This window comes from Propithecus coquereli, unplaced genomic scaffold (assembly GCF_000956105.1).
Source record: "Propithecus coquereli isolate 6110/MARCELLA unplaced genomic scaffold, Pcoq_1.0 Scaffold515, whole genome shotgun sequence".
Classification (NCBI taxonomy): Eukaryota; Metazoa; Chordata; class Mammalia; order Primates; family Indriidae; genus Propithecus; species Propithecus coquereli.
The window spans coordinates 1,030,945-1,053,578 of record NW_012151008.1 but is presented as its reverse complement, the minus strand read 5'-3'; the positions used below and the strand labels follow the sequence as shown (position 1 = coordinate 1,053,578).

The 22,634-nt window shown below is 50.7% G+C and overlaps 1 protein-coding gene across 1 annotated transcript; it reads left to right on the top strand.

Moving 5' to 3' along the window:
* The first annotated feature begins 854 nt into the window (after positions 1–854).
* On the top strand, positions 855–21,865 carry TTC25 (tetratricopeptide repeat domain 25). The gene is made up of 12 exons (XM_012656689.1): positions 855–1,062; positions 2,764–2,895; positions 3,151–3,301; positions 3,995–4,056; positions 4,369–4,534; positions 5,862–6,086; positions 6,270–6,477; positions 11,984–12,070; positions 14,097–14,293; positions 15,633–15,733; positions 18,679–18,763; positions 21,168–21,865. Exons 1-12 carry the CDS (start codon positions 949–951, stop codon positions 21,683–21,685), a joined length of 2,046 nt encoding a protein of 681 aa, XP_012512143.1. The 5' UTR covers positions 855–948; the 3' UTR covers positions 21,686–21,865.
* Positions 21,866–22,634: the final 769 nt, after the last annotated feature.

Here is a 22,634-nt window from a genome sequence, read left to right as displayed (position 1 = left end):
TCTCAGATTTCCAAGTTTTACATGTAACTATGTGTGTATATGTGTGTGCATGTGTGTAGTTAAGGGCATCTTTTTACTACTTAAACTTCAACAATGACTTATTTAGCTCCAACTATATTCCAGAGAGCTGAATGCTAGAAATATAAGACAAGGTCTGTTTTGAAAGTAACATAGTAAAGGCAGCTATTCGAGTTACTCAGGGTGTTGCAGGAGCCCAGAAGCACCTAGTTCGCTTTTTTTGGTGGTGGTAGTGAGTGAATAGGGAAGGATATCAGGATAGGCCTTGGTCAAGGCCTGCTTCTAGCAGATGCTCAATAAATGTGTTAAATTATGTTGAACCTAACATATTCCATGTAGTCTCAATGCAAATCCTCACATCCCTGAGGGTTCTACTATTTTCACATTCATTTGGCAGGTGGAACATTCGAGGCTCAGAGCACTTATATGCCTCTCGCAGGGTCACGTAGTAAGGACGTGACAGTAGTGAAAATAACCCCAAAATTCTGACTCCAAGCTGAGTGCTCTCTCCCCCAGTGGCGGTAAGTAGGGCATATACCCTTGACCCCGTAAGCCTTATCTCTATTTGGAACTTTGCCTCCACCCCCTTCCTATTTTCTTGGCTGCCTTGTACAGTAGCCTTTCCACGTGGCAACTCAGGGGAGAACGGACGGACAGTGCAACAGCAAACACAAGTGAGCTCGCCCGCCCGGCAGCCACCAGCCACCAGCCACGTGCTGATCACTACCCTAACCAGTGCGCCGCTGCAGGGCGCATGCGCACGCCAGGCGGATGTATCAGAGGTCCCAGCGCCGCTGGAGCCAGGGGCGGGACCGGAAGTCACTCTGCGCCTCTCGGTTGCCAAGAGACGGAGCTTCCACAAGCCGAAAGGAGGTTCTCCAGCTTCTTTTCCTCTATTTCTCTGCTTTCGCGTTTCCAAATCTGGTCACCATGTCAGACCCCGAAGTCGAGGTCTTACGAAGCACCTTTCCCTCTTACATGGCGGAGGGCGAGCGGCTCTACCTGTGTGGGGAATTCTCTAAAGCCGTCCAGAGCTTCAGCAACGTGAGTCGCGCTCTGAACCTGTCCACCACCTGTCACCACTTTCGATTACAGTTAACACTGAGGCTTTGATGCTGCCTGGAGAACACTATTGTTTCTATTATTCACTGATTCCTGATTGATACAGCACTGTCACAGATAAGCCCCGTGCTTGGTCATTTCTACCAGTTCCCAATTGCGTTCTCCCTTCTCTCCATAACAGTGACCTCTTCCTCTACTTTTACTTAAATGTTTCGTGATAAACTGGCCTCCTTTCCACAGAGCAGCCTCAATTTCCCATCATTGACCGTGAGATTGGCAGGGAGGTTGAATGTAGAAGCCACGATGTCTGCGGCACAGAGTTGCTTATAAAAGGTGGTCAGTAAGTAACTAACATTATTATAATAACTTTAGTATAAATTGCACCGCCCTACCCTAAGGGGATTGGGTACTGTTTGAGGATATCAGGCACACTGCTGAGCGCAGCACAATCCTATGAGGGAGATACTCTCATCACTGCATTTTATAAATGAGGAAACTGATAGCGAAGTCGAGCAACATGCCCAAGATCACTGAACTAGCAAGTGACAGAGGAAGGATTCAAAGGCACTTAGACTCCCGTGCTGAGGTGCTAACCATCAGACTATACATCCACATAGGTAAACTATGAGATATTCTTAACGACAATTTCTTTTGCTACAAGTAGCCTGCTTCTTATTCCAAAGGGAGTGGTAGGATAGCTCTCTAACCAGTCCTGAGACTCCCTCTAAAGTCAAGCTGCTCAACTGCTACTCAGTCTTTTGTCCCTTTCAATCACCAACCATACCCTAAAACCAGAAATGATGACCAGATGGGTGAACAATCGAGTTCAGGAGCCCTGCCCCCACTCATTTTCCTCTTGCTGAACCATCTCCCATCCTGGAGAAGCCCAGGCAGAGAAGAGAAAAAAGGACACCCCAAGGAAGGTAGCTTTGGATGAGAAGTGGTCTGTTTCCAGGAGAGACAGTAGCTACTTCCTCTTAGAAAAATAGGAAGGTCCTAGAAAGGGATGGGTACAGTTTGATACCTCCGGAAGGACAGTACAACCACAGACTGGCAATAATCTCTAACAGAAGAAGAGGACATGGAGAATGTGGGAATCACCCACCTCCATTTTAGGGCCAAAAATCACAATTTCAGTTTTCCTGGCATTTTCATGGTAATCGCCTAAAATAGTGATTAGTTCTAAATTAGCTACGTAAAAAGAGAAGGCTAGTGGCATGCAGCCTTCTTGCAGATTGCATTTTGTCCTAAAATCCGTTTTGTCTGTCTTAAGAATGCTTAGCCTTTGAAATTCGTCTTGAGAGTGTGGTGTAGCCATTTCAGGTTTGCGGTTGAATTTGGTGTGCATAAAACATCCTTTGGTTCTATTGCCTGCGTGGATTGGGGGCATCTTAGGCATTGGCAGAAAGTCAGTGTATCCACAGAGTAGCATATTCTTGCATCTCAACCAGTAGCTTCCACAATAGTTGTGATTCGACCTTGTTCAAGATGAGCTACGTGCAGATAATCAAGTTGACTGAGCAAAGATCAGTGTTACGCTGCTTTTGTCTGATAAGATCCAGAGCACGTTTGCTGGCCTGAAGAGTCCCCTTGAAACTGCAGGAGGGACTGGGCTGCCCTTTCCAGTTGAGCTTCACCTTTGTTGTTCATGGTGCCTGTCAACCTGAGTGGTTCCTTTCTCAGGCTCTTCACCTTCAGAATGGAGACAAGAACTGCCTGGTTGCCCGCTCCAAGTGCTTCCTAAAGATGGGAGACTTGGAGAAATCCCTGAAGGATGCTGAGGATTCACTCCAGAGTGACCCAACTTTCTGCAAGGTGACTGCATGGGTGGGAGGACTCAATCTTGCTTTCACCACTGCTATTGCCTGTAGCAGCCTCTGGTTACAAGTACTTAAAGAACTGGCCAGACTGCCTAGTGTTTGGTGCCATTTTCTCTCCATAGGTCACTTGCCTAGCTCCGTGCCCCTGTGTCCCAGCCTTGACCCTCAACCCAGGACCCTTCTGTTCTGCTACATCTGAGTCCTGTAAGGCCTTGTCTGTCCACATTGATTTGACTTCCTCTCATTCCAGGGGATTTTACAAAAAGCCGAGACATTGTATACCATGGGAGACTTTGAGTTTGCCTTGGTGTTCTATCATCGAGGCTATAAGCTGCGGCCTGATCGGGAATTCAAAGTTGGAATTCAGAAAGCCCAGGAAGCCATCAACAATTCAGTGGGAAGTGAGTGATCACAGGGCACATATCCTTATCCACAAGGCTCTTGGAATCCTTAGGTTTAGAGGAAGGCCTGAAGTGCAGTGGGTGAGCAACTGCTACCAGGCCTACAGGGAGTCCCACGTTTGGATTTGGCTACTGCTAACACTGTTGAGGGTTACAAACTGTCCACTGGGAGGACCAGTCCCTGATCCACTACTGAGTGCTGCAGCACCTGGTTTTCCTAAAGGCCAGGTTAGAATGGCTGTTTCAAAGTAGGCCTACCTTTAGCCTGGTATCATAAGACACAATGGGGTCCAGCCTTCCCTGTCCCTGGCTTCCTCCCTCATCACCTGTGTACTAAGGGGCTTGCCTTACCAATCAGCTCAATGGAAGGGGGAGGTGGGTGAGAGTTTGCCACTGTGGGTGGCAGAGTGTGGGAATGGCAATGGCACGTGAAGGGGAATGCCCCTGTGCCCAGGGCCTCCCTTTGTTTGGAAATCTGCTTGCCATGGCTGTGGGCTAGCTGGGGCTGTCCAGCTCCTAGAAGAGTGTTACACCCAACAGCCGGCACCATTTGCCTGCTACGCTGGCTCCGGACCAGCTTTACCACAGCCTCCACCATCGCCCTGCCAAAGGCAGCCATTTCCACATCAAAATATATGATAGGTTGTGCCTGGGAGGCCTGGTCAACCTGAGCTCCAGCTTCTGTCCTTGTAGGTCCTTCTTCAATTAAGCTGGAAAACAAAGGGGACCTTTCCTTCTTAAGCAAGCAGGCTGAGGTAAGGGCCCTGGTTCTGTGGTTATGTCCTTCTAAGGGAAGAGGCCATGTGTACCTGGGAAGCACAGGTTTTGGTGGCCCTCTTGCTTGGAATCTATTAGCTCCTGCCCATCATGGGTAGCCATGGGATTCTGCCCCAGCTCCAGAGAGGTCTTGGGAGTCTAGCTGTTGCCCGACCAGGCATACTCCATGGTTCTCAGCCCACAGAGAGGTCCTGGAGTTGGAGAAATCTGGAATCACAGACTCTGGGGCCATGGCTGGGTACACTGTGCACCTTGTTGAAGCTCTGTGGGATGTTGCTTCATTTTCCCAGAATATGAAAGCCCAGCAGAAGCTCCATCCAATGAAACACATCTCATACCACACCAAGACAGAGTCTAAGCGGAGGGGCTCACCCAAGAGTGAGAAGATTGTCCGCCAGCTTCTGGGGGAGCTCTACGTGGACAAAGAGTATCTGGAGAAGCTTCTACTGGATGAAGGTTTCTGACACTTTGTTGGCATGGGGACTTGGGGCAAAGGAAATCCGGGTGGATGCTTAATGCACGAGAGAGAGGCAGAGCCCATCATGTAATATTATCTGACATATACCTATGGACAGGTTTTATTAGCAGACTCATTTTACAGATGAGGAAACTGAAGCGCAGACCTGTGGAACCTAAGTACACATATAGGTAGGCAACAACATGGCTTGTATTTGAATCCAGGAAGTCTGGTTAAAGAGCCATTGCTCTTAAGCTCTGTGGTACCCTGGGCAGGAACAACAGAGATTTGGGCTCCTTTACCACTATCATCCCTGAAGGTCCCCTGGGCCTTCAGTCTGTACAGTGGGCAAAGGAATCTGGCAGACAGGTGCTTTAATCCAAGGATATTAGTGCTAGAATGTTCTGAAACATCATCTGTTCCAATGTCTTCTTTCATAGATTAGGAAATAGGGACCCTGAATGGGGAGCAACTTTTCCAAGGTGACAAGCAAGTTAGTGGTGGAATCAACACTGGAACCCAGGCCTCCTGACCTCTAGTCCAGTGCTCTTTCTACCTCACTGTGCTGCCAGTGACAGGACATAGGACAGAGCCCTAAAATGAATGTCTCACATAAACATGGGGGTGGCAGTATTGCCATTAGCTGGTAAGGCTGAGCAGAGGTCACCCTTGAAGCAAATGCCTTTTTTCCAGAACTGACTTCCCAAGGTCATGTGCAGGGTTCCCTGCAGGGCCGTGACACAGGGACAGCTTCATTGCTGCCACATCTCCTGGGTAACAGACTTGAATGCTTCCCATTCTCCAGAGGACCTGCCATGGAGGGAAGGGGTGGCCTGAACATTACCCCAAGTGGCCTTGCAGCTTTGCTACCGGCTCTAACCTCTGGGCAGGCCGTGGGAAGGGCTTGGGCACGCACTGTCCTCCAGCTCCCAGCACGCACTGGCCCACTTGGCACCTGGGGAATCACTGGGCACTGGCAGCCTGGGCCAGGTCATACATTTAGACTCAGTCTGCTCTGAGGACACAGCTTGAAATGGGGGATCCCTGAGGGCTAGAGGCTTCTCAGTGAGCTACCACTGTTCCTTCTAGCTCCTCAGATCTTGCCATGAGGGGTCTATACCATGGAAGTTCCTAAAAGGGGGCTCTGGTCTCATCCTGGCCTGGATAAACCCACTCTGCCACCATTGCACTCACTTTCCTCACCGTTTCTGCAACTCCAGGCAGGACTCCTCACAGAGGGCCCTGCCACAGGGACCATAGCCAAGAGGAGGTGACTCCCTCAGAGGCCTGTTCTCCTTGGCGCCTCCTCACACCCCTTCCCCACAGACCTGATCAGAGGCACCATGAAGGGCGGCCTGACCGTGGAGGACCTCATCATGACAGGTATCAACTACCTGGACACCCGCAGCGACTTCTGGAGGCAGCAGAAGCCGATCTACGCCAGGGAGCGGGACCGAAAGCTGATGCAAGAGAAATGGCTGCGGGACCGCAAACGCAGTCCCTCGCAGACAGCCCATTACATCCTCAAGAACCTGGAGGACATCGACATGTGTAGGCGGTGTTCTCAGAGGGGCAGGGCAGATGCCTGCAGTCCCTTGCCAGGTGGGGAGGGAGCAGTAGTCTCCTGAGCCCCTGGGCTCTCTGACCTGTGGATGGTATCTGTGGGAAGAGGAGTTACCCCATCAGCCAAGGGGAGGCCACCATCACCTCCACATCACCCCTTTCCCTTCCCAGTGCTGACCAGCGGCAGTGCCGAAGGGAGCCTTCAGAAAGCTGAGAAAGTGCTGAAGAAGGTACTAGAATGGAACAAAGAAGAGGTACCCAACAAGGATGAACTGGTTGGAAACTTGTACAGCTGCATAGGGAATGCCCAGATGGAGCTGGGGCAGATGGCGGCAGCCCTGCAGAGCCACAGAAAGGACCTGGAGATTGCCAAGGAATAGTGAGTGCCCTGGGGCAGGCCAAGGCCATGGGCCTAGAGAGGAGTGGGGTCTGAGGCTCTGAGTGGCCTTTGCCAGGGCTGCTGGTGGCTTAGCACCCATTTTCTGCCCTGCATGCCTGAGGCAGATTCCTCCAGAGGTAGCAACCACCTGCCCGGGACTGGGGATAGGGAGCAAATCTAGGCTGTTAGCTTTTCTGCCACAAAGAGGGTAGTGGCTCAAAATTCCAAAAAGCTCCTAATGATCTGGCTCTTAGGAATATTTTTATTCTTACATCACCTCAACAGGCACATGGCAAGCCCCAGACATGCCAGAGGCTGCTCGCATTGGGAACACAGCAGTGAGCAAACACAAGGGCCATTTCCCTGCATGTGTCAAAAAGGGGCATAGCTTATTTGCAACTGTGATAAGTGCCATGGGGGAAAAGTACAGGATCCAGTGCTGTAAGAAATACGTTCCAGGGGGACTTGAGTGGACGTTGGGGATGCACATGGGGAGGCCCTGAGGCAGGAGGAAGCATGAGGCTGGAGAGCACCCGGCACTGCCAGAGAAGAGTGGGTGGGGCTCAGATCACACGGTGCTGACCAGGCGCATGGCACCCAAACCTTGGCTACCACCGCTGCCCTCCCTGCCTCTGCCTTCTCTCTCCACCTCCTCCCACAGATCTCTAGAGTCACATGCTTTTCCTCCATCAACTCTCCTTCCCTTGCCGACAGGCAGGCCTGGGCCCCTCAATGCCTGCAGGTTAAAAACCAAACCCCAGGGCTGGTGCGGTGGCTACGCCTGTAATCCTAGCACTCTGGGAGGCCGAGGCAGGAGGATCGTTTGAGCTCAGGAGTTCCAGACCAGCCTGAGCAAGAGCGAGACCCCATCTCTACTAAAAATAGAAAGAAATTAGCTGGACAACTAAAAATATATACAAAAAAATTAGCCGGGCATGGTGGCGCATGCCTGTAGTCCCAGCAACTCGGGAGGCTGAGGCAGAAGGATCGCTTAAGCCCAGGAGTTTGAGGTTGCTGTGAGCTAGGTTGACGCCATGGCACTCTAGCCTGGGCAACAAAGTGAGACTCTGTCAAAAAAAAAAACAAAAACCAAACCCCTTCTGGCCCTCAAGGCCCTCTCTAAACCCAGCTCTGTGTCACCCTCCTACAGCAGTCTTCCGCTGGGGTCGGGCCTCCCTGAACACGCCTGTCCCCTGCCCTTTTCACTGATCCAGGCCCCACATGCCATCCGTTCTCAGTTCGTTTCTCACCTGCCCCCGCCGTGCTGAGCAGGAGTATCACACATTGGCCATTCCAGAAGTAGGGAAAAAACAGCTTTAAAGACAGACTCATTTTTGCATCCAGGCTCTGCCACTTAGAAGCTACGTGGATTCGATTGTCGTTCTTTGCCTCAGTTTCTTCATCTCTAATGAAGGTATAATAATAGCATCTCAGAGAGATTGTGAGGATTAAATAAGATGTGGATCCAACCTTGGATCCAACCATCTCCCATGCACAAATGACTTAAAAATCTTTACTTCTCGCCAGACCTCTCTCCGGAGCCCCGGAGCTGCATGTCCAGCTGATTGTAAGGCATTTCCATTTGAATGTCCCACAGCAATCCCAGACTTCTCACGTTCAAATCAGAATCCCTTATCTTCCACACTTCTTGCTCCAGGATTCCCTATCCCTGTGGATGGCACTGTTGGCCACTCAGTCCCCAAGCCAGAAAAGCCCAAAAGGCTTCCCAGATACCTCCCTTCTGTCACTGTTTGCGCCCAACCCTGGCCACGTCCTCTGCCCTCTCCTCCCGTCTCCTCCTCTGTCCTATCCCAGCCTTCTGTTTCCCTCCCACAATTCAGTCCTGACCCTCCTCACTTTTTGCCTGTTTCCTGTGACCTGGGCTTCCTGCAGATCAGCTGGCCCTTCTGTAAAAACCAATCCTGTGGTTATGATGAAGTTCCAGCAGCCTGCTCAACATAGGCTGCCCTTCCTGACTTGACCTCAGCTGGCCTCCCTTGACCTGGCTTTCCTCAGGCCCCAGGGCATCCTGGGCCCAGCCAGTGCAGAGCTCTGTGCACACACTCAAGCCAGGCAGAGGCTGCCAGCCTGCACTGCTCCAGCCAGTCCCCGAACCACACTGCCTCCCCTTCCCCCAGCCCTGGGTGTGTCGGGTTGCCTCCCACTCATTCTTCAACATTTTAATAAGGAGCCCCCTTCAGGAAAGCCTTCCTAGTGCCCCAGGGGTGATTTAAAAATCCCTCATGGGCTGGGTGCTGTGGCTCATGCTTGTAATCCTAGCACTTTGGGAGGCCAAGGCAGGAGAAGGACGGCTTGAGCCCAGGAGTTCTAGACCATCCCGAGCAAAAGCGAGACCCCATCTCTACAAAAAATAGAAAAATTAGCCAGGTATGGTGGTGCACACCTGTAGTCCCAGCTACTCAGGAGGCTGAGGCAGGAGGATCCTTGAGCCCAGGAGTTTGGGTTGCTGTGAGCTACGATGCCGATGCCGCCACTGCACTCTAGCGGAGGCAACAGAGTGAGACCCTGTTTCAAAAGAAAAAAAGAAGTCCCTTCCCCGCGCTCCCTCTCCACAGGTACCCTGTTTGCCCCGTTACACTCTGGACTTCGGAAAGGGCTATGTTGTATTCCCAGCACCTGCTGCAGTATGGGCCAGTAATAAATGAGTGCTAAGTGACTGAATAAGTAAACAGGTGTTCCTTAGCAACGTTAGTTTCTTTTTAATTTCTACAAAAGGGCCTCACTCAGACAGAGCTCCACGCTTACCTGTGAGTCCTGAGTACCCTGCACGCCCTCATTTTAATCAGCCACTTGCTGGGCTAAGTAGCTCCTCCAACGCCCCCAGCCCTCATTTATTTCTCTGAATACTCTATACAGGATTTGATTGCATGCTTTCTCGTTGCTATTGTGATTTCTTTTTTTGGAGACTAGAAGGGGAGACTGACTCAGAGGAGCTATGAGAGCAGCAGGTGCAAAGCGTGGCCCAGGGTCCAGGGAGAGAGGCAGGCAGGAGCACAGCGCGGGCTCAGAGAGGACAGCAGGGTTAGGGCGGCAAGGTGGACAAGAGGCAGGGGAGGGCATCTTGGCAGAGAGATGTGGCAGGGGTGGAGGATGCGGAGCACTGCAGGTGGTGGGACGGGGCTGGGGACCCACAGGCACTGAGGCCGGGCAAGGAGTTTATTTGTTCGCCAGCACTGCGCTGTTGGCCTTGGTCAGAGCAAAACTTGCAAGTCCTCCACCCACCTTCCTACATACTTCCCTGGGATCTTGTTGGAATGTGTCTTTCTGGCCCCTTCCAATGTATTTACCTGCATACTTTTGTTTACATACACACGCAGAATTTTAAAAACAAAAGCGGTTTGTTATTACGCTTTTTTTTTTTTTTTTAAAGAGAATATGGCTTGGAAAGGGTCTCATTCTTTGAATGACTTTGCAGAAAGGCATTTCGCCACACTCAGTGACGTATTTAACTACATCTCTGTGGGCAGACACTTAAGTCGTTCCACTTTTGCCAGTACAAACAGTGCTCCTGTGAAGCTCTGCAGTTATTTGTGTGTGTTTCTGTGGAACGTGATGAAGGACCTTAGGTAGAAGAATGGCTTGGTCTGATTTGCATTTTGAAAGATAGGCCTGGCACCAGTGGGGGGATGGTACAGAGGACACTCCATGGAAGCGGTGCTAAGGAGGGGTGAAGCAGGGCAAGGGTGAAGGCTCTCACTGGGTTTCAGTGGTGCTGGGGGCAGAGCCTTGCTTGAGAAAGGAGGGAGGGAGAGGGGGTGCTGTTGGGAGAACTAAGATTAGGGAGGTAGTTACCATTTCATTTGTTGTGGGGACGTATTTTTTAACAGAAATCAGAACGTTCATATGGTGACCATAAAGAACCAAAGTAAGGGGAACAATTGTCTGTCTTTCTTTTTTTTAAGAGACAGGGTCTGGCTCTGTCACCCAGGCTGGAGTGCAGTGGCACCATCATACCTCACTGCAGCCTGGAGCTCCTGGGCTCAAGCGATCCTCCTGCCTCAGTCTTCTGAGTAGCTGGGACTACAGCCATGCACCACTATGCCCAGCAAATTTTTAAATTTTTTGTAGAGACAGGATCTCACTATGTTGCCCAGGCTGGTCTCAAACTCCTGGCTTCAAGTGATCTTCCTGCCCAGGCCTCCCAAAGTGCTGGGATTACAGGCATGAGCCACCACGCCCAGCCACAGTTGTCCTTCTTTATTGAAATACCTTAATTTTTTTTGATGATACATGAGTACTGTGAAAAATTAAAATTATGTGGATATAATTGAAAATATCGCTCATAATTTCATTTTCTCTGGGCAATCGTTAATAGTTATACTTATATTCTCTACTTCCTTAAAAATACCTACATTTTTTGGTATTTCTCTTAAAATGACACATATTTATTCTTTTATAGTTCTGGAGGTTAGAAGTCTGAAATCATTTTCACTGGACTAAAATCGAGGTGCTCATAGGGCTGTACTCCCCCCAGAGGCTCGAGGGGACAATTTGTTCCCTTGCCTTTTCCAACGTCTAGAGCTGCATTCACTGCCCTCCTTGCTCGTGGTTCCTTTCTCATCTTCAAAGCCAGGAGCATAGCAACTTGCTTCAGGCCCACATATATATTTTTTAACACAATTGAGGCAATATATGAATACATAGTATACTCTCCTTAATTTGACTTTTTAACATATCATAGATGTTTTTCATACATAAAAATTGCCATTGCTTGGGCACTGATAACATTTAGATTGTTTCCAGTGTTTATCGTTATAAACTGTCCTTTAATGACCATTCTTTTCAAATTATCTTCTTTTTCTTTTTCTTTTTTTTCAAGACAGAGTCTCCCTCTGTTGCTTGGGCTAGAGTGCCATGGCGTCAGCCTAGCTCACAGCAACCTCAAACTCCTGGGCTCAAGTGATTCTCCCGCCTCAGCCTCCCGAGTAGTTGGGACTACAGGCTTGTGCCACCCTGCCCAGCTAATTTTTTTCTATTTTTAGTTGTCCAGCTAATTTCTTTCTATTTTTAGTTGTCCGGCTAATTTCTTTCTATTTTTAGTAGAGATGGGGTCTCGCTGTTGCTGAGGCTGGTCTTGAACTCCTGAGCTCAAGTGATCCTCCCACCGTGGCCTCCCAGAGTGCTAGGGTTGTAGGCCTGAGCCACCATGCCCGGCCTCAAATTATCTTCTTAATGTAGATTCCTAGACGGCAAATTGATGCATCAAAGAAGCATCTTGATTTTGCTGGCAAATTAATAAACTTCTCTTTCCTTCTCCTCAAAAAATAAATAAATAAAGGAGCATCTTTTTGAGCTGTTGACTGATTACCCTCCGGAAAGGGCAGGAGGGGGCCTGTGGGCCACAGGCTTGTCAGCCTGGGAATCATTCCTCCAGCTGGAACCCTGAGGCCAGGGCCCCTGCTTTGCTTTCTTTTCTATTAATATTTCCATGGTGCCTAGAACAGCTGATTTCTAGTGAATGGCTTGCTTTGCTTCTTCCCCACAGTGACCTTCCTGATGCAAAATCAAGAGCCCTTGACAACATTGGCAGGGTTTTTGCCAGAGTTGGGAAATTCCAGCAAGCCATTGACACGTGAGTGACCAAGAATTGCCCCTTTGAGGGCTGGGATGTCCCACCTTCACACTGGAATCTCAGCCTAGGGTCAGATTGCCAGGCAAAGAGGTATTAGAACACCTGGGTTTGGCTTCTTGTTCTGCTGGGTGACCATTGGTAAGTCACTTACTTTTTTTTTTTTTTTCTGAGATGAGGTCTTGCTGTATTGTCCAGGCTGGTCTTGAACTCCTGGGCTCAAGCAATCCTGCTATCTTAGCCTTCCACATAACTGGGATCAGAGGCAATGCACCCAGCTTGGCAAGCCACTTTCTAAACTCTGGGGCTCATCAGATAAATGAATTAATGGAATGGAATCAGCATTTTTCAAAATTTCCCAGCGATAAGAATCACCTGTAGTACTTGTTGGGCGTATGAATTACTGGGCCTCTCCCCTAGAAATTCTTACTCTACAGGTGTCGGCTGGAAGTCATGGAACCACTTTTAATTACACTCCAGGTGATTCTTACCTTTGGTCCAGTTCAGATACTGGAGGACCAGTTGACCTCTGAGACCTCTTTTTGAGGCTAGTCTGCGACTCTTTATGGTTGTGTGGGGACATTGGGAACAGTGTCTGAGCTCTTCAGATGGCCCAACTGCCAGACTTTTGATGTCTAGCCCTGGGGCTGGTTATCTGCTCAGTGGGATGGGCTCAGCCCCAACAAGACTTGGAGGAGGCCCAGGCCTGGAGACCAGCCCAGACCAGAAGAGCCAGCTCGCTGGGTCCCCTCACTTAGCATGGAGAGAAATTGTCCTTCATGTTCTCGTTGCTTTATGAAAACAGACTTGTTCACCAGCAGCCTCCTGCTCTACATAATTTGGATTCCTGAATGGCTTCTGGTGTCTATGTGCTAAAAGACAGAGAAGTATCAAAGTTCACCCACCTATTACTATCTTTCTGCAATAAACTGTTTTATAATAAATACATTCTTATTAAAATATTAAGTCGGAAAATACAGAGAAGTAGAAGAAAAAATTATTCAGTACCACCACCCAAAGACAGTACTAATTCTAATCCTGTTCTTTTATTGATATTTTGTTTTTTCATTCCAATCTTTTTAATGTTGATTTTCCCATATATACTTAATAATTTTCTTTAACATTATTTTTATGTTATTTCAAGTGCTATTTTTAAATATTATTTTCAACTGTTGTATCAAATTCAACATCCCATAGGCTGGGTGTGTTGGCTCACTCCTGTAATCCTAGCACTCTGGGAGGCTGAGGTGGGAGGATCTCTTGAGGTCAGGAGTTGGAGACCAGCCTGAGCAAGAGTGAGACACCATCTCTACTAAAAATAGAACAAGTTAGCTGGGCATGGTGGCACATGCTTATAGTCGCAGCTACTCAGAAGGGTGATGCAAGAGGATCGTTGAGCCCAAGAGTTTGTGGTTGCTGTTAGCTAGGCTGATGCCACAGCACTCTAGCCCAGGTGACAGAGTCAGACTCTGTCTCCAAAAAAAATAAATAAAACAACAACAACAACAAAAATAAAATAATTCAACATCCCATAGATATCACCAAAATAACTTTAGTAGTTTTAAAATATGTTAATGATTATTAACTCCACCCTTGTATCTAAAAGAACAGGCCGGGCTTGGTGGCTCATGCCTGTGATCCTGACACTCTGGGAGGCTGAGGCAGGAAGATTGCTCAAGGCCAGGAGTTCAAGACCAGCCTGGACAATATCGAGACCCCATTTCTGCAAAAAATAGAAAAATTAGTTCGGCATGGTGACGAGCACCTATAGTCCCAGCTACTTTAGAGGTTGAGGCAGGAAAATCACTTGAGCCCAGGAATTTGAGATTGCAGTGAGCTCTGATGATACCACTGCACTCTACCCAGGGCAACAGAGTGAGACACTGTCTCCAAAAAAAAAAATAAAAAAAGGACTGGTAGTTGTAGAACAAGTTTTATTCTGCCACCCAGCAGGAAGCCTTGGCCTCAAACTGTGGCACTGTGCACAGTTGGAGGGGAAAACACTTATCCTGGTTCTTCCTGTTCCCAGGTGGGAAGAGAAGATCCCACTGGCAAAAACCACCCTGGAGAAGACCTGGCTGTTCCATGAGATTGGCCACTGCTACTTGGAGCTGGATCAGGCCTGGCAGGCCCAGAATTATGGCGAGAAGTCCCAGCAATGCGCCGAGGAGGAAGGGGACGTTGAGTGGCAGTTGAATGCCAGCGTTCTGGTGGCTCAGGCACAAGGTATGGGCTCAGAGATGACCACCCTACATTTTCCAGCCTTCAGGCCCAGTTGCCTCCCCAAGGGTGGGAATCCTGTGGGCTGAGTTTACCATCCCAGTGTTTCCCTGCCCCTCAGATTAATTCTGAGAGTTGGGATAAATCATTCCATTCTGGCCAGCGCGAGGTAAGTGCCTACTTTCAGCAAAGCCTGGCTACCCCTGCCCTTGAGCTCAGCTGCAGAACAGCACAGCATGGTGTCACCCTTAAAACAGTGCCCATGTATCCATGTATGGGGCCACTTCCTCCTGCCTTCGTACTTCTTACACAAGCATTCTTTTTTTTTTTTTTTTTTTTTGAGACAGAGTCTCGCTCTGTTGCCCAGGCTAGAATGCCATGGTATCAGCCTAGCTCACAGCAACCTCAAACTCCTGGGCTTGAGCGATCCTCCTGCATCAGCCTCCCGAGTAGCTGGGACTACAGGTGCTCACCACCACACACAGCTAATTTTTCTATTTTTAGTAGAGACAGGGTCTCACTATTGCCCAGGGTGGTCTCAAACTCTTGGGCTCAAGTGATCCCACTGCAGCTACCCAAAGTGCTAGGATTACAGGCGTGAGTGAAGCTCCTTTAAAGGGCACAATTCAATCAAACAATCAATCAATCACTCCACTCCCAGCACCAACTGGTGCTGGTGCTAACTGCTGGGTGACCTTGGGGTGGGAGCTGGACTCGAGAGAGCTGAGGTTCCAGTAGCTGACCTATGGGGCATATCCAAACCTCCAAATTTTGTTTGGTCTGCACAGTGTTGGTTTTTTTTGGTTTTTTATTTCAGCATATTATTGGGGTACAGATGTTTAGGTTACATATGTTGCCCTTGCCCCCCCCAACTCTGAGTTTCAAGTGTGTCCATCCCTCGGATGGTGCGCATCGCACTCTTTGTGTATGCGTATACCCGTCCCCTCCTCCCTGCACAGTGTTTTTGAAAGATTTGAATGACTGTTTAAAAAATACGAATTTCCTCTTCTGGAACAATCTAAAGATGGGGCAAGATGGGGTTGTCTCCTATGCCCTGGAGACAGACGATGTGTGCACTGGCTCACACCACAGGTCCCTTTCCCTCACTGACACCTTCGAACGGCCTGACATCCAAGGCTCTGGTCCTCAGTGGTGAGATGGCCCAGGACAGTGATGGAAAGGAGGGTGCTGAGCAGCTCGGTGATGCCGCCGGGGCCGGGGGCTGACTCCAGCTTACACTAGCTGCTAATGCACATGGGGCACGGCCAGGCGGGCCAGGGGCTCCGTTGCGTAGCACACAATGTCACAATCTACGTTTGATGTGCCTTCTCCACTTGCCCTGCAGTGAAGCTGAGAGACTTCGAGTCAGCTGTGAACAACTTTGAGAAGGCCCTGGAGAGGGCGAAGCTTGTGCACAACAGCGAGGCGCAGCAGGCCATCATCAGTGTGAGCCTTGTCACCTGCTGGGCCCTGGGTGTGGGGACAGGGCTCAGGTGGCTGGGCCCTCAGCTCCCCCTCCACTGCCACTTACTCCCCACCAAGTGCAGGACACACCCCGTGCAGGGCAACGGCTCTGAAGCGTTTGCTGTTGCCATCAGTTTGTGTAGTGACCCAGTACACATAGTTTTATTCGAAACAAACAAAAAACAGAAACAAAAGTTTAAAAAAGACACATTTACCCCTACTATGTACTATGCACGTTAATATTTTCTATTGTATTCTATTTTCTTTATCATTTTGTTTTATTTAATGCTAGTTCAGACCTTCTAAACTGATTTTAGGACTTGCAGTTTGAAAAATACTACCTTTTCCAGGAGACTCCAAGACACAGTGTGATTTCTTCATTCTCTTGCTCACACCCTTTTTTGGTTCCTGGGTGTCTCTGTTCTTGGCTTTTTTGGGCCGAGGCTGGGAAGGCCCCTGGTAACCTCTCCCCTGTGGGCGCCCCAGCCTTCCCGCTGGTCAGTGCCCACCCCCCACCACCTTGCATGCCAGCTCCAGCCAGTGTCCTGCCTTTTCCTGAACAGGCTTTCTTATGCCTCTCAGCATATGCTGTTACCTCTCTGTCTGGAATATCCTAAACAGTCCCTTCCCATCTCCTTCACCTGGCTATCTCTCACTCAACCTTCAGGTTTCCGCTTTGAAGTCCGATCTTCCAGAAAGCCTTCTGTAACTCCTCAGTCTGGGTGAGGTGCCCATCCCTCCCGGCTTCCACAGCCCCCACGTGTGCCCCCTCAGTGTCCACGTGGCTCACTTGGAGGTGCCCAGACCCATACTGCTTAGTGAGGCAGCCGCTAGCCACATGTGGCTATTTAAAGTTAATTAAAGGTAAATAAAATGTAAAATTCAATTTCTCAGTCACACTAGCTACATTTCAGATTGTCAATAGCCACATGTACCCCGTGGGTACTGCATAGTACAGATCTAGAATATTCTCATTGTCACGGAAATTTCTGTTGGACAGTGCTGGCCTAGACTGTGTCAGGAGTCAGAGACCAAAGGTGAAGCCCAAGGGAAACTTGGAAGTGTGTTGGGCTCCCTCACCCACACCGCTCCCAGAGCCACTTCAGGCAGGCACACAGGCTCAGGAAAGGCCGCGTGGCGACCTCACAGGCACAGAAGCGGTTGGAGAGGAATCCCCTAACCATCCCACCTCCCACTGCCAACGGGGCTGCTGTCCCTAAGCCATTCCCACATTGAAATTCCAAACCAGCACTGGCACATGGCTGACCCCCAGTAAGCATCTGCCAGAGTGAATTAAATGGGGCCTCTGTCCTTGGGGAGCTTGCGCCATGGTTGAGAATGGCCAGATTGCATAACTCGTGGGCAGCACAAGAGGCATGGCCTCCGTCAGGGACCAGATTGGAGATGCAGTGGGCACTTGGGAGAGGGAGCAGGGACCCTGGGAAGTGACACCCAAGGATACTCCCAGCTGGAGGTGGGCCTCATGCCAGGCTCTGAAGGACAAGAACAGCAGGGTTTGGCCAGGCTGAGAAGGGGCAAGAACACTGAAGATGTAGGAGGCTGTGGGCACCAAGGGCCCATGGCAGGCAGAAGAGTGACCCTGGGCCTGGGTTCACAATGGCAGGGGGTTGAGGTTACAGGACCCCAGAGAGTCGGTGCACCAGCCTGGACTCGAAGGGCTGTAGATGGCAGGGAAGCAACCTACACCCTCAGTCTTTTGGGAAGGAAGTTCATGGGGAGCTGTTTGCAAGCTTAGGCCTATCACACTGCTGTCCTCTTCCTTCTGTGGAGGGGACATGGCTCCCAGTATGTCTACCCTGCCTCTAGCTTTGGCCTCCAGAGGAAGAGCTCCCACCTTCAACTACCATGTGCTGCATGACTTACATATGTGGTCTCCCATTTAGTTCTCTTCCATGCGATCACCCTGCAAATAGATTGCATGGCAATTTAATTCAGTAAATATTTAATGAGCATGAGTCAGCTCTAGGCTGTGAAGCCCAAAGGTATATGACCGTGGTCCTGGCCCCCAAGAAGCTTGGTGTCAACAAGAAGATTAAAACAAAAGCACAGACCCTAGTTCCTGACCCGTACCATAAGGGACCATGGGAATTCAGAGTGACAGAGCCCCCTTTTGGAGGCAGGGCTGGAGGTTTTCCCAGCAAGGAGGGTTTGAGGTTGCCTTGAAGGCTGGGCAGCCATTGAAGGGTTAAGAGGCAGAGAGAAGGTGCCTGTTGGCCCTCAGTGACTCCTCATGAGACCAGGTCCCTGATGCCTCATGCTCCTGGACTGGCATGTCCCAGGCAGAAGGGCGTATGGGGGCAGACCAACACTGCGAGGGAGAGCAAGCGTCCAGGCCCAGGGCTGCTCAGTAGACATTTCTGAGTGCTGCTGGGGCTCTTCCTGGGGCTCGCCCCTGGGATGCTGTGAGCAAGGGACAGAACCTGCTCTCAAGGTGCCCACAGGCTTGGCCCAGGCCCCTGTGGAATGGGAACTCGTGTTGGAGAAACTGCAAATACCTTTGAAGTCCCTTTTGAAGGCAGGCCAGGCCCCCCAGCCTGTCCCCTCGGTGTATTCCTGGGTCCCTTCCTCAGCTTGCTGCCTTGCTTAGGGGCTTGGATTGTCTTTTTGCATTGATTGAAGTCAAAAGCCACTTTAGGTAGAAATTTGTACACAGACACGAGTCCCAAATACGTGCCTAAGCCCGAGAGAAATGACTGTGGACTTGCAGTGTGTATCTCTCATATCACTTACTGTGGATAATTCCAAGTACAGAGTAACCTGAGGGCAGGCGTCTTCAGAGGAGCCAGAAGGAAGCCGTGGGTGGCAGGGTTACCCCAGAGCCCTGCCTTCTGGGACTGGGGCTTAGGTGAGGAAAGGAACAGGTGCAAACAGGGCTAAGAGCTCACCACACCCTCTACCATCCACAGGCCTTGGACGATGCCAACAAGGGCATCATCGAAGAACTGAAGAAAACCAACTACAGGGAGACTCTCAAAGAAAAGAAAGAGAAAGGTGAGTTCCTGGAACCGTGAAGAAGGCAGCTTGAGCATTCTCCCTCTGCTTTCTCTTCCTTCGGGCCTAGCCACATGTCCCAGCAGCTGCCCAGGTCTGGGAGCTTGGCACTGCCCACCTGCACGTTCTGATTTCAGTGCCACCAGCAGCCCCAGCCTGTCCCTGGGGCAGGAGAAGGTTCAGCTCATCTTGGGCTGAGCTGTTGGCCCTGAGAGCCCACTAATCTATTTCTTCAATTATTTCACCAAATACTTGTTAAGCACTTGTCACGTGCCAGGAAAGGGTTAGATTCTGGGGAGACAGAGGCCCTTCTTGCACAGCCACAGGGGCAGGGCAGACCAGTGGAGCTGGCAGCTGCTGGGCTCCCGCTTGCAGGGCGCCTCCGGGGAGGTAGGTGAGGCTTCGACAAGGAGGAATCCTCTACCCTGGCTCCAAAAGACGCCCAGGAGTTTTCCAGGATAGAGATGGAAGAGGGAGGGAATTTCTAGTAGGAAGAACAGGAGCAAAGTCACAGAGGCAGAACGACAGTGGCTACACTTCTGGGGCTGTCAGCTGCATGCCAGGCACCGGGCACCTGACAGGAATTACCTTGCTGGCTCTCTCCACCTGGAAGGTAAGGACTGTTTGGGGAAAAGAGGCTGAGTGAGGTGAGCCAGCTGCCCGGGCCCCACGGCTAGGGAGGGGTAACTCGGAGCCAGACTCTCCCCTGCCACGTGGCACCGCTCTTGCACAAGCAGTGGGAAGGGCAGGTGTCAGAGGGGCACCAGGTTGAGCTGAGGTGAAGAGGCTGCCTAACAGCTGGCGATCTGGCCTTGTCACATTCTTTCTCCCAAGGCCTCCAGGGAGTAGAGAGGCCTTTGGCCTCTGCCCTGAGGCTCTCCTTGCCTGTGGGGATGGAGTGAGAGAAGGAGAAGCAGAAGGTGGCCCAGAGCCAGGCTTCTGGGGTCAGCAGGCCGGGCCTAGAGGAGGCGGCGATAAGAGCAGTGGCTGTTGGTGTGCCTGTGGTCCCAGCTACTAAAAAAAATTACAAAGAAAAAGCAGTAGCTGATGGCCATTCATGCCCCCTGTGGGCCAGGCATTCTCCTAAAGGCTGACTTATCTGATCAGAAGTATTGTTTTAGTGATTTTACGGATGAGGACATGGAGGCAGGGGGTGACAGCTGCACGTTGGTTTTGTCTCGGGCAGTATGGCTCTAGAACCCATGCTTCTGCCATGGTGCCACACCATTTCTGGTGACGAAGACAGCCTCTGCCTGTCCCCGCCAGGTGGTGCCTCCACTCCAGGTAGATTGCAGTCAAGGGGAGCCAGGGCTGGGGGCCCAGGAGGATGGAGCCCAGTGCACATTCCTGGCTGCAGCCCCGAGGCTCCAAGGGTGAAGTCCTCTCTGGTCCAGGCCCAGCAGCAGGAAGTTTCTGGGCACCTGAGGAGCCAGATGACAGCCCTTTATTATGCAGCACCTGCCATGTGGTGGCCAAACTCCTCAGACAGGGGCTCTGTCTCTGCCCCCACATCCCCTGGGAGCTGCTCTAAGAAGCCAAAGGAGAGGCGGATGTGGAGAGAGACAGCAGGGAAGCAGATGCTCCATGCAGCCTTCCCTGGCGGCTTCCCCGCACCACGCTGAGTGTCCTCCCAAAAGCTCATCCGGAAGGCTCTGCGCGAGTGGAACTGCCGGCACTTCCCTCTCAGAACAGCAGGTGGCAGCATCGCACGTGTGTTCGCCTCCGAAGGGCCGGGAACCCCGAGACGGAGAGCCAGGGCCGGCGCCTTGTCGTAGACACCTGCGCCTTCCAGGAAGAGAATGAGGGAGACGCCAGCGGGATGGGTCACTTATCTCTGTAACTGTTAAAACCAAGGAGCGAGGACCCCCGGCTGTAAGGTAGATAGGTCTCCACCCGAACTTCCTGCTGGCAGCCTGCTCATACTTCGGTAGGAACAAACAATGAACGCGCTTCCCCGGGACAAAGAAAAAGCGGCAGAATGAGGATGCTGGAGAAAAGAACCCTCTGTCGTTTCCCAGCAGCTGTACCATTTATTGTAGAGAAAAGAGAATGTGCTCTGGGGTCAGCCTGTCCTAGGTTCAAGTTCCAGCTCTGCCGTTTAGTTAGTTGCAGCATGACCACTGTGCGACTGCTGTTCCAGCACCCTCAGGTACCTTGACTCAAATCAATGACAGTTTCACGACGGCCAGATGGTGTAATCTCTACAGCACCTCCCATGATGCCCAGAGCTGGGCTGGCACCAGTAAATGATGGTTCCCTTCCTCTCCTGGAAACGTGTGCTGCCAGCACCCATTTAAAGAGCTTGTGAAAACAGTCGTTCTTGGGGCCTCTCAGCCGCCTCTCAGAAGCACAGGCATGCACAGGGATGAACTTTCATCTCCTCCCCTCTCTCTTGTTTTTTCAGAAGAGGCGGCTTCATGGTTTGAAGAGAAAACGATAATGGCAAAGGAGAAGGAAAGGAGCAGAGTGAGAGACGAGCCTGAGAAGGTGATGAAGGAGTGGGAAAGAGAGCAGATCGAGAGCGACAAAGAGACAGAAGACGACGACGAGGAGGCGCTCAGGGAGGCCCTGGAGAGCACAGCAAGTGCACAGCAGGGAGAGGAAGCAGGAAAAGCCGGAAGAGGTTCGGGAGAAGTTGCCAAGGGCGTGTCAGAGTTGGGCACAAGAAGATTAGGAGATGCAGGCAGGAAACTACCAGTGGGCAGGAGAGGATCAAGAGAAATTTACAGGCAGCCTTCTGGAGAATTAAGCCAAAGACTCTCAGGAGAATTAAGCGGAAAGGAATCAGAAGGACTAAAGAAACTTTCAGAAGTAGGCCATAGAGAGTTGGAAGAACAGGGAAAAACAGAAATGGGAGAAAAAAGAGAAATGAAAAAACCAGAAAATGCTGAAAATGAAAAAACAGAAAAGGAACACGAATGAAGCCATGGTCAGTAGGCATTAGGATCAGGAGGCTGGTGTTCAGAGGGGTCTTGGGATCTTACTAAACTGGACTTTCAAGATGAGATTTGTTTTTAATAGCAAAAATGGGGGACTGGGTCCCACAGGTCACCTCTGCCTCTTTCTGTCACTATTTTACCATTAAATAGATATCTTTCACTCCTACAAACTCCAAGTCTATCACTCTGCCTCCTCACCCCCACCCATTCTCAGAATAGCCTCATGGAAGAAATGAGAAAAGTGCTAAGAAGAACGGGTTTTAGGAAGGCGAAGAAACAGGCGGCTCCAGGGAACCCGGCAAGGTTAAAGGGAGGAGGAGAGGGGCCCGGGAGTGGAGGTGTGTCTGCCCAGCCATGGGCCGTTGGTTATTGTGCTGAGGCCTATGCTGCGTGGGACACCCTGGGAAGCTTTGTGGAAGAAACAAACAATGATGGGACAATAGCGGGAAGGCCTCAGCTCTCACACAGTGGGAAACGCCCTAAACCTGGAAGGCAGAATGTAGCGAGTGCTGGGACTGATAAGACAGGTTGTGCTCTAGTGCGCAGAAGAAAATGGCTCCTGCCAAGGAACAGGGTAGTAGCCTGGGAGTGGGGCGGCAGATGTACTCTACCTCTGCCACCTCGGGGTGCTACCATCAAGTAAGAAGCTCGTTTCCTCCTCTGTATAATGCGGTATCTGCCTCAGGAGTCGGTGTGACGCTTATGAGTACAGCACTTCGTACACAGGAAACTCAAAAACCCAACCGAGCTTTCAGAGGCCTCACAGAGGAGGTGGCAGCTGAGCAGCTGGCCTCAGAGGCTGAGTTAGGATTTCACTCCGTTATTCATCTGTCCCTTTGGCCATTGCCATCCTGGTCCCGTTTCGCAATTCCTAGAAGGAAGGGTCTGGGCTGAGTCTGACTTTAGGCTTGCACAGCGGGGGGGACTAGGGT

Coding starts and splice junctions, on each gene's coding strand:
- TTC25 (XM_012656689.1), top strand. CDS start 949: ATGTCAGACCCCGAAGTCGAGGTCTTACGAAGCACCTTTCCCTCTTAC. Junction 1,063..2,763: donor CCGTCCAGAGCTTCAGCAAC/GTGAGTCGCGCT, acceptor TTCCTTTCTCAG/GCTCTTCACCTTCAGAATGG. Junction 6,087..6,269: donor CCTGGAGGACATCGACATGT/GTAGGCGGTGTT, acceptor TTCCCTTCCCAG/TGCTGACCAGCGGCAGTGCC.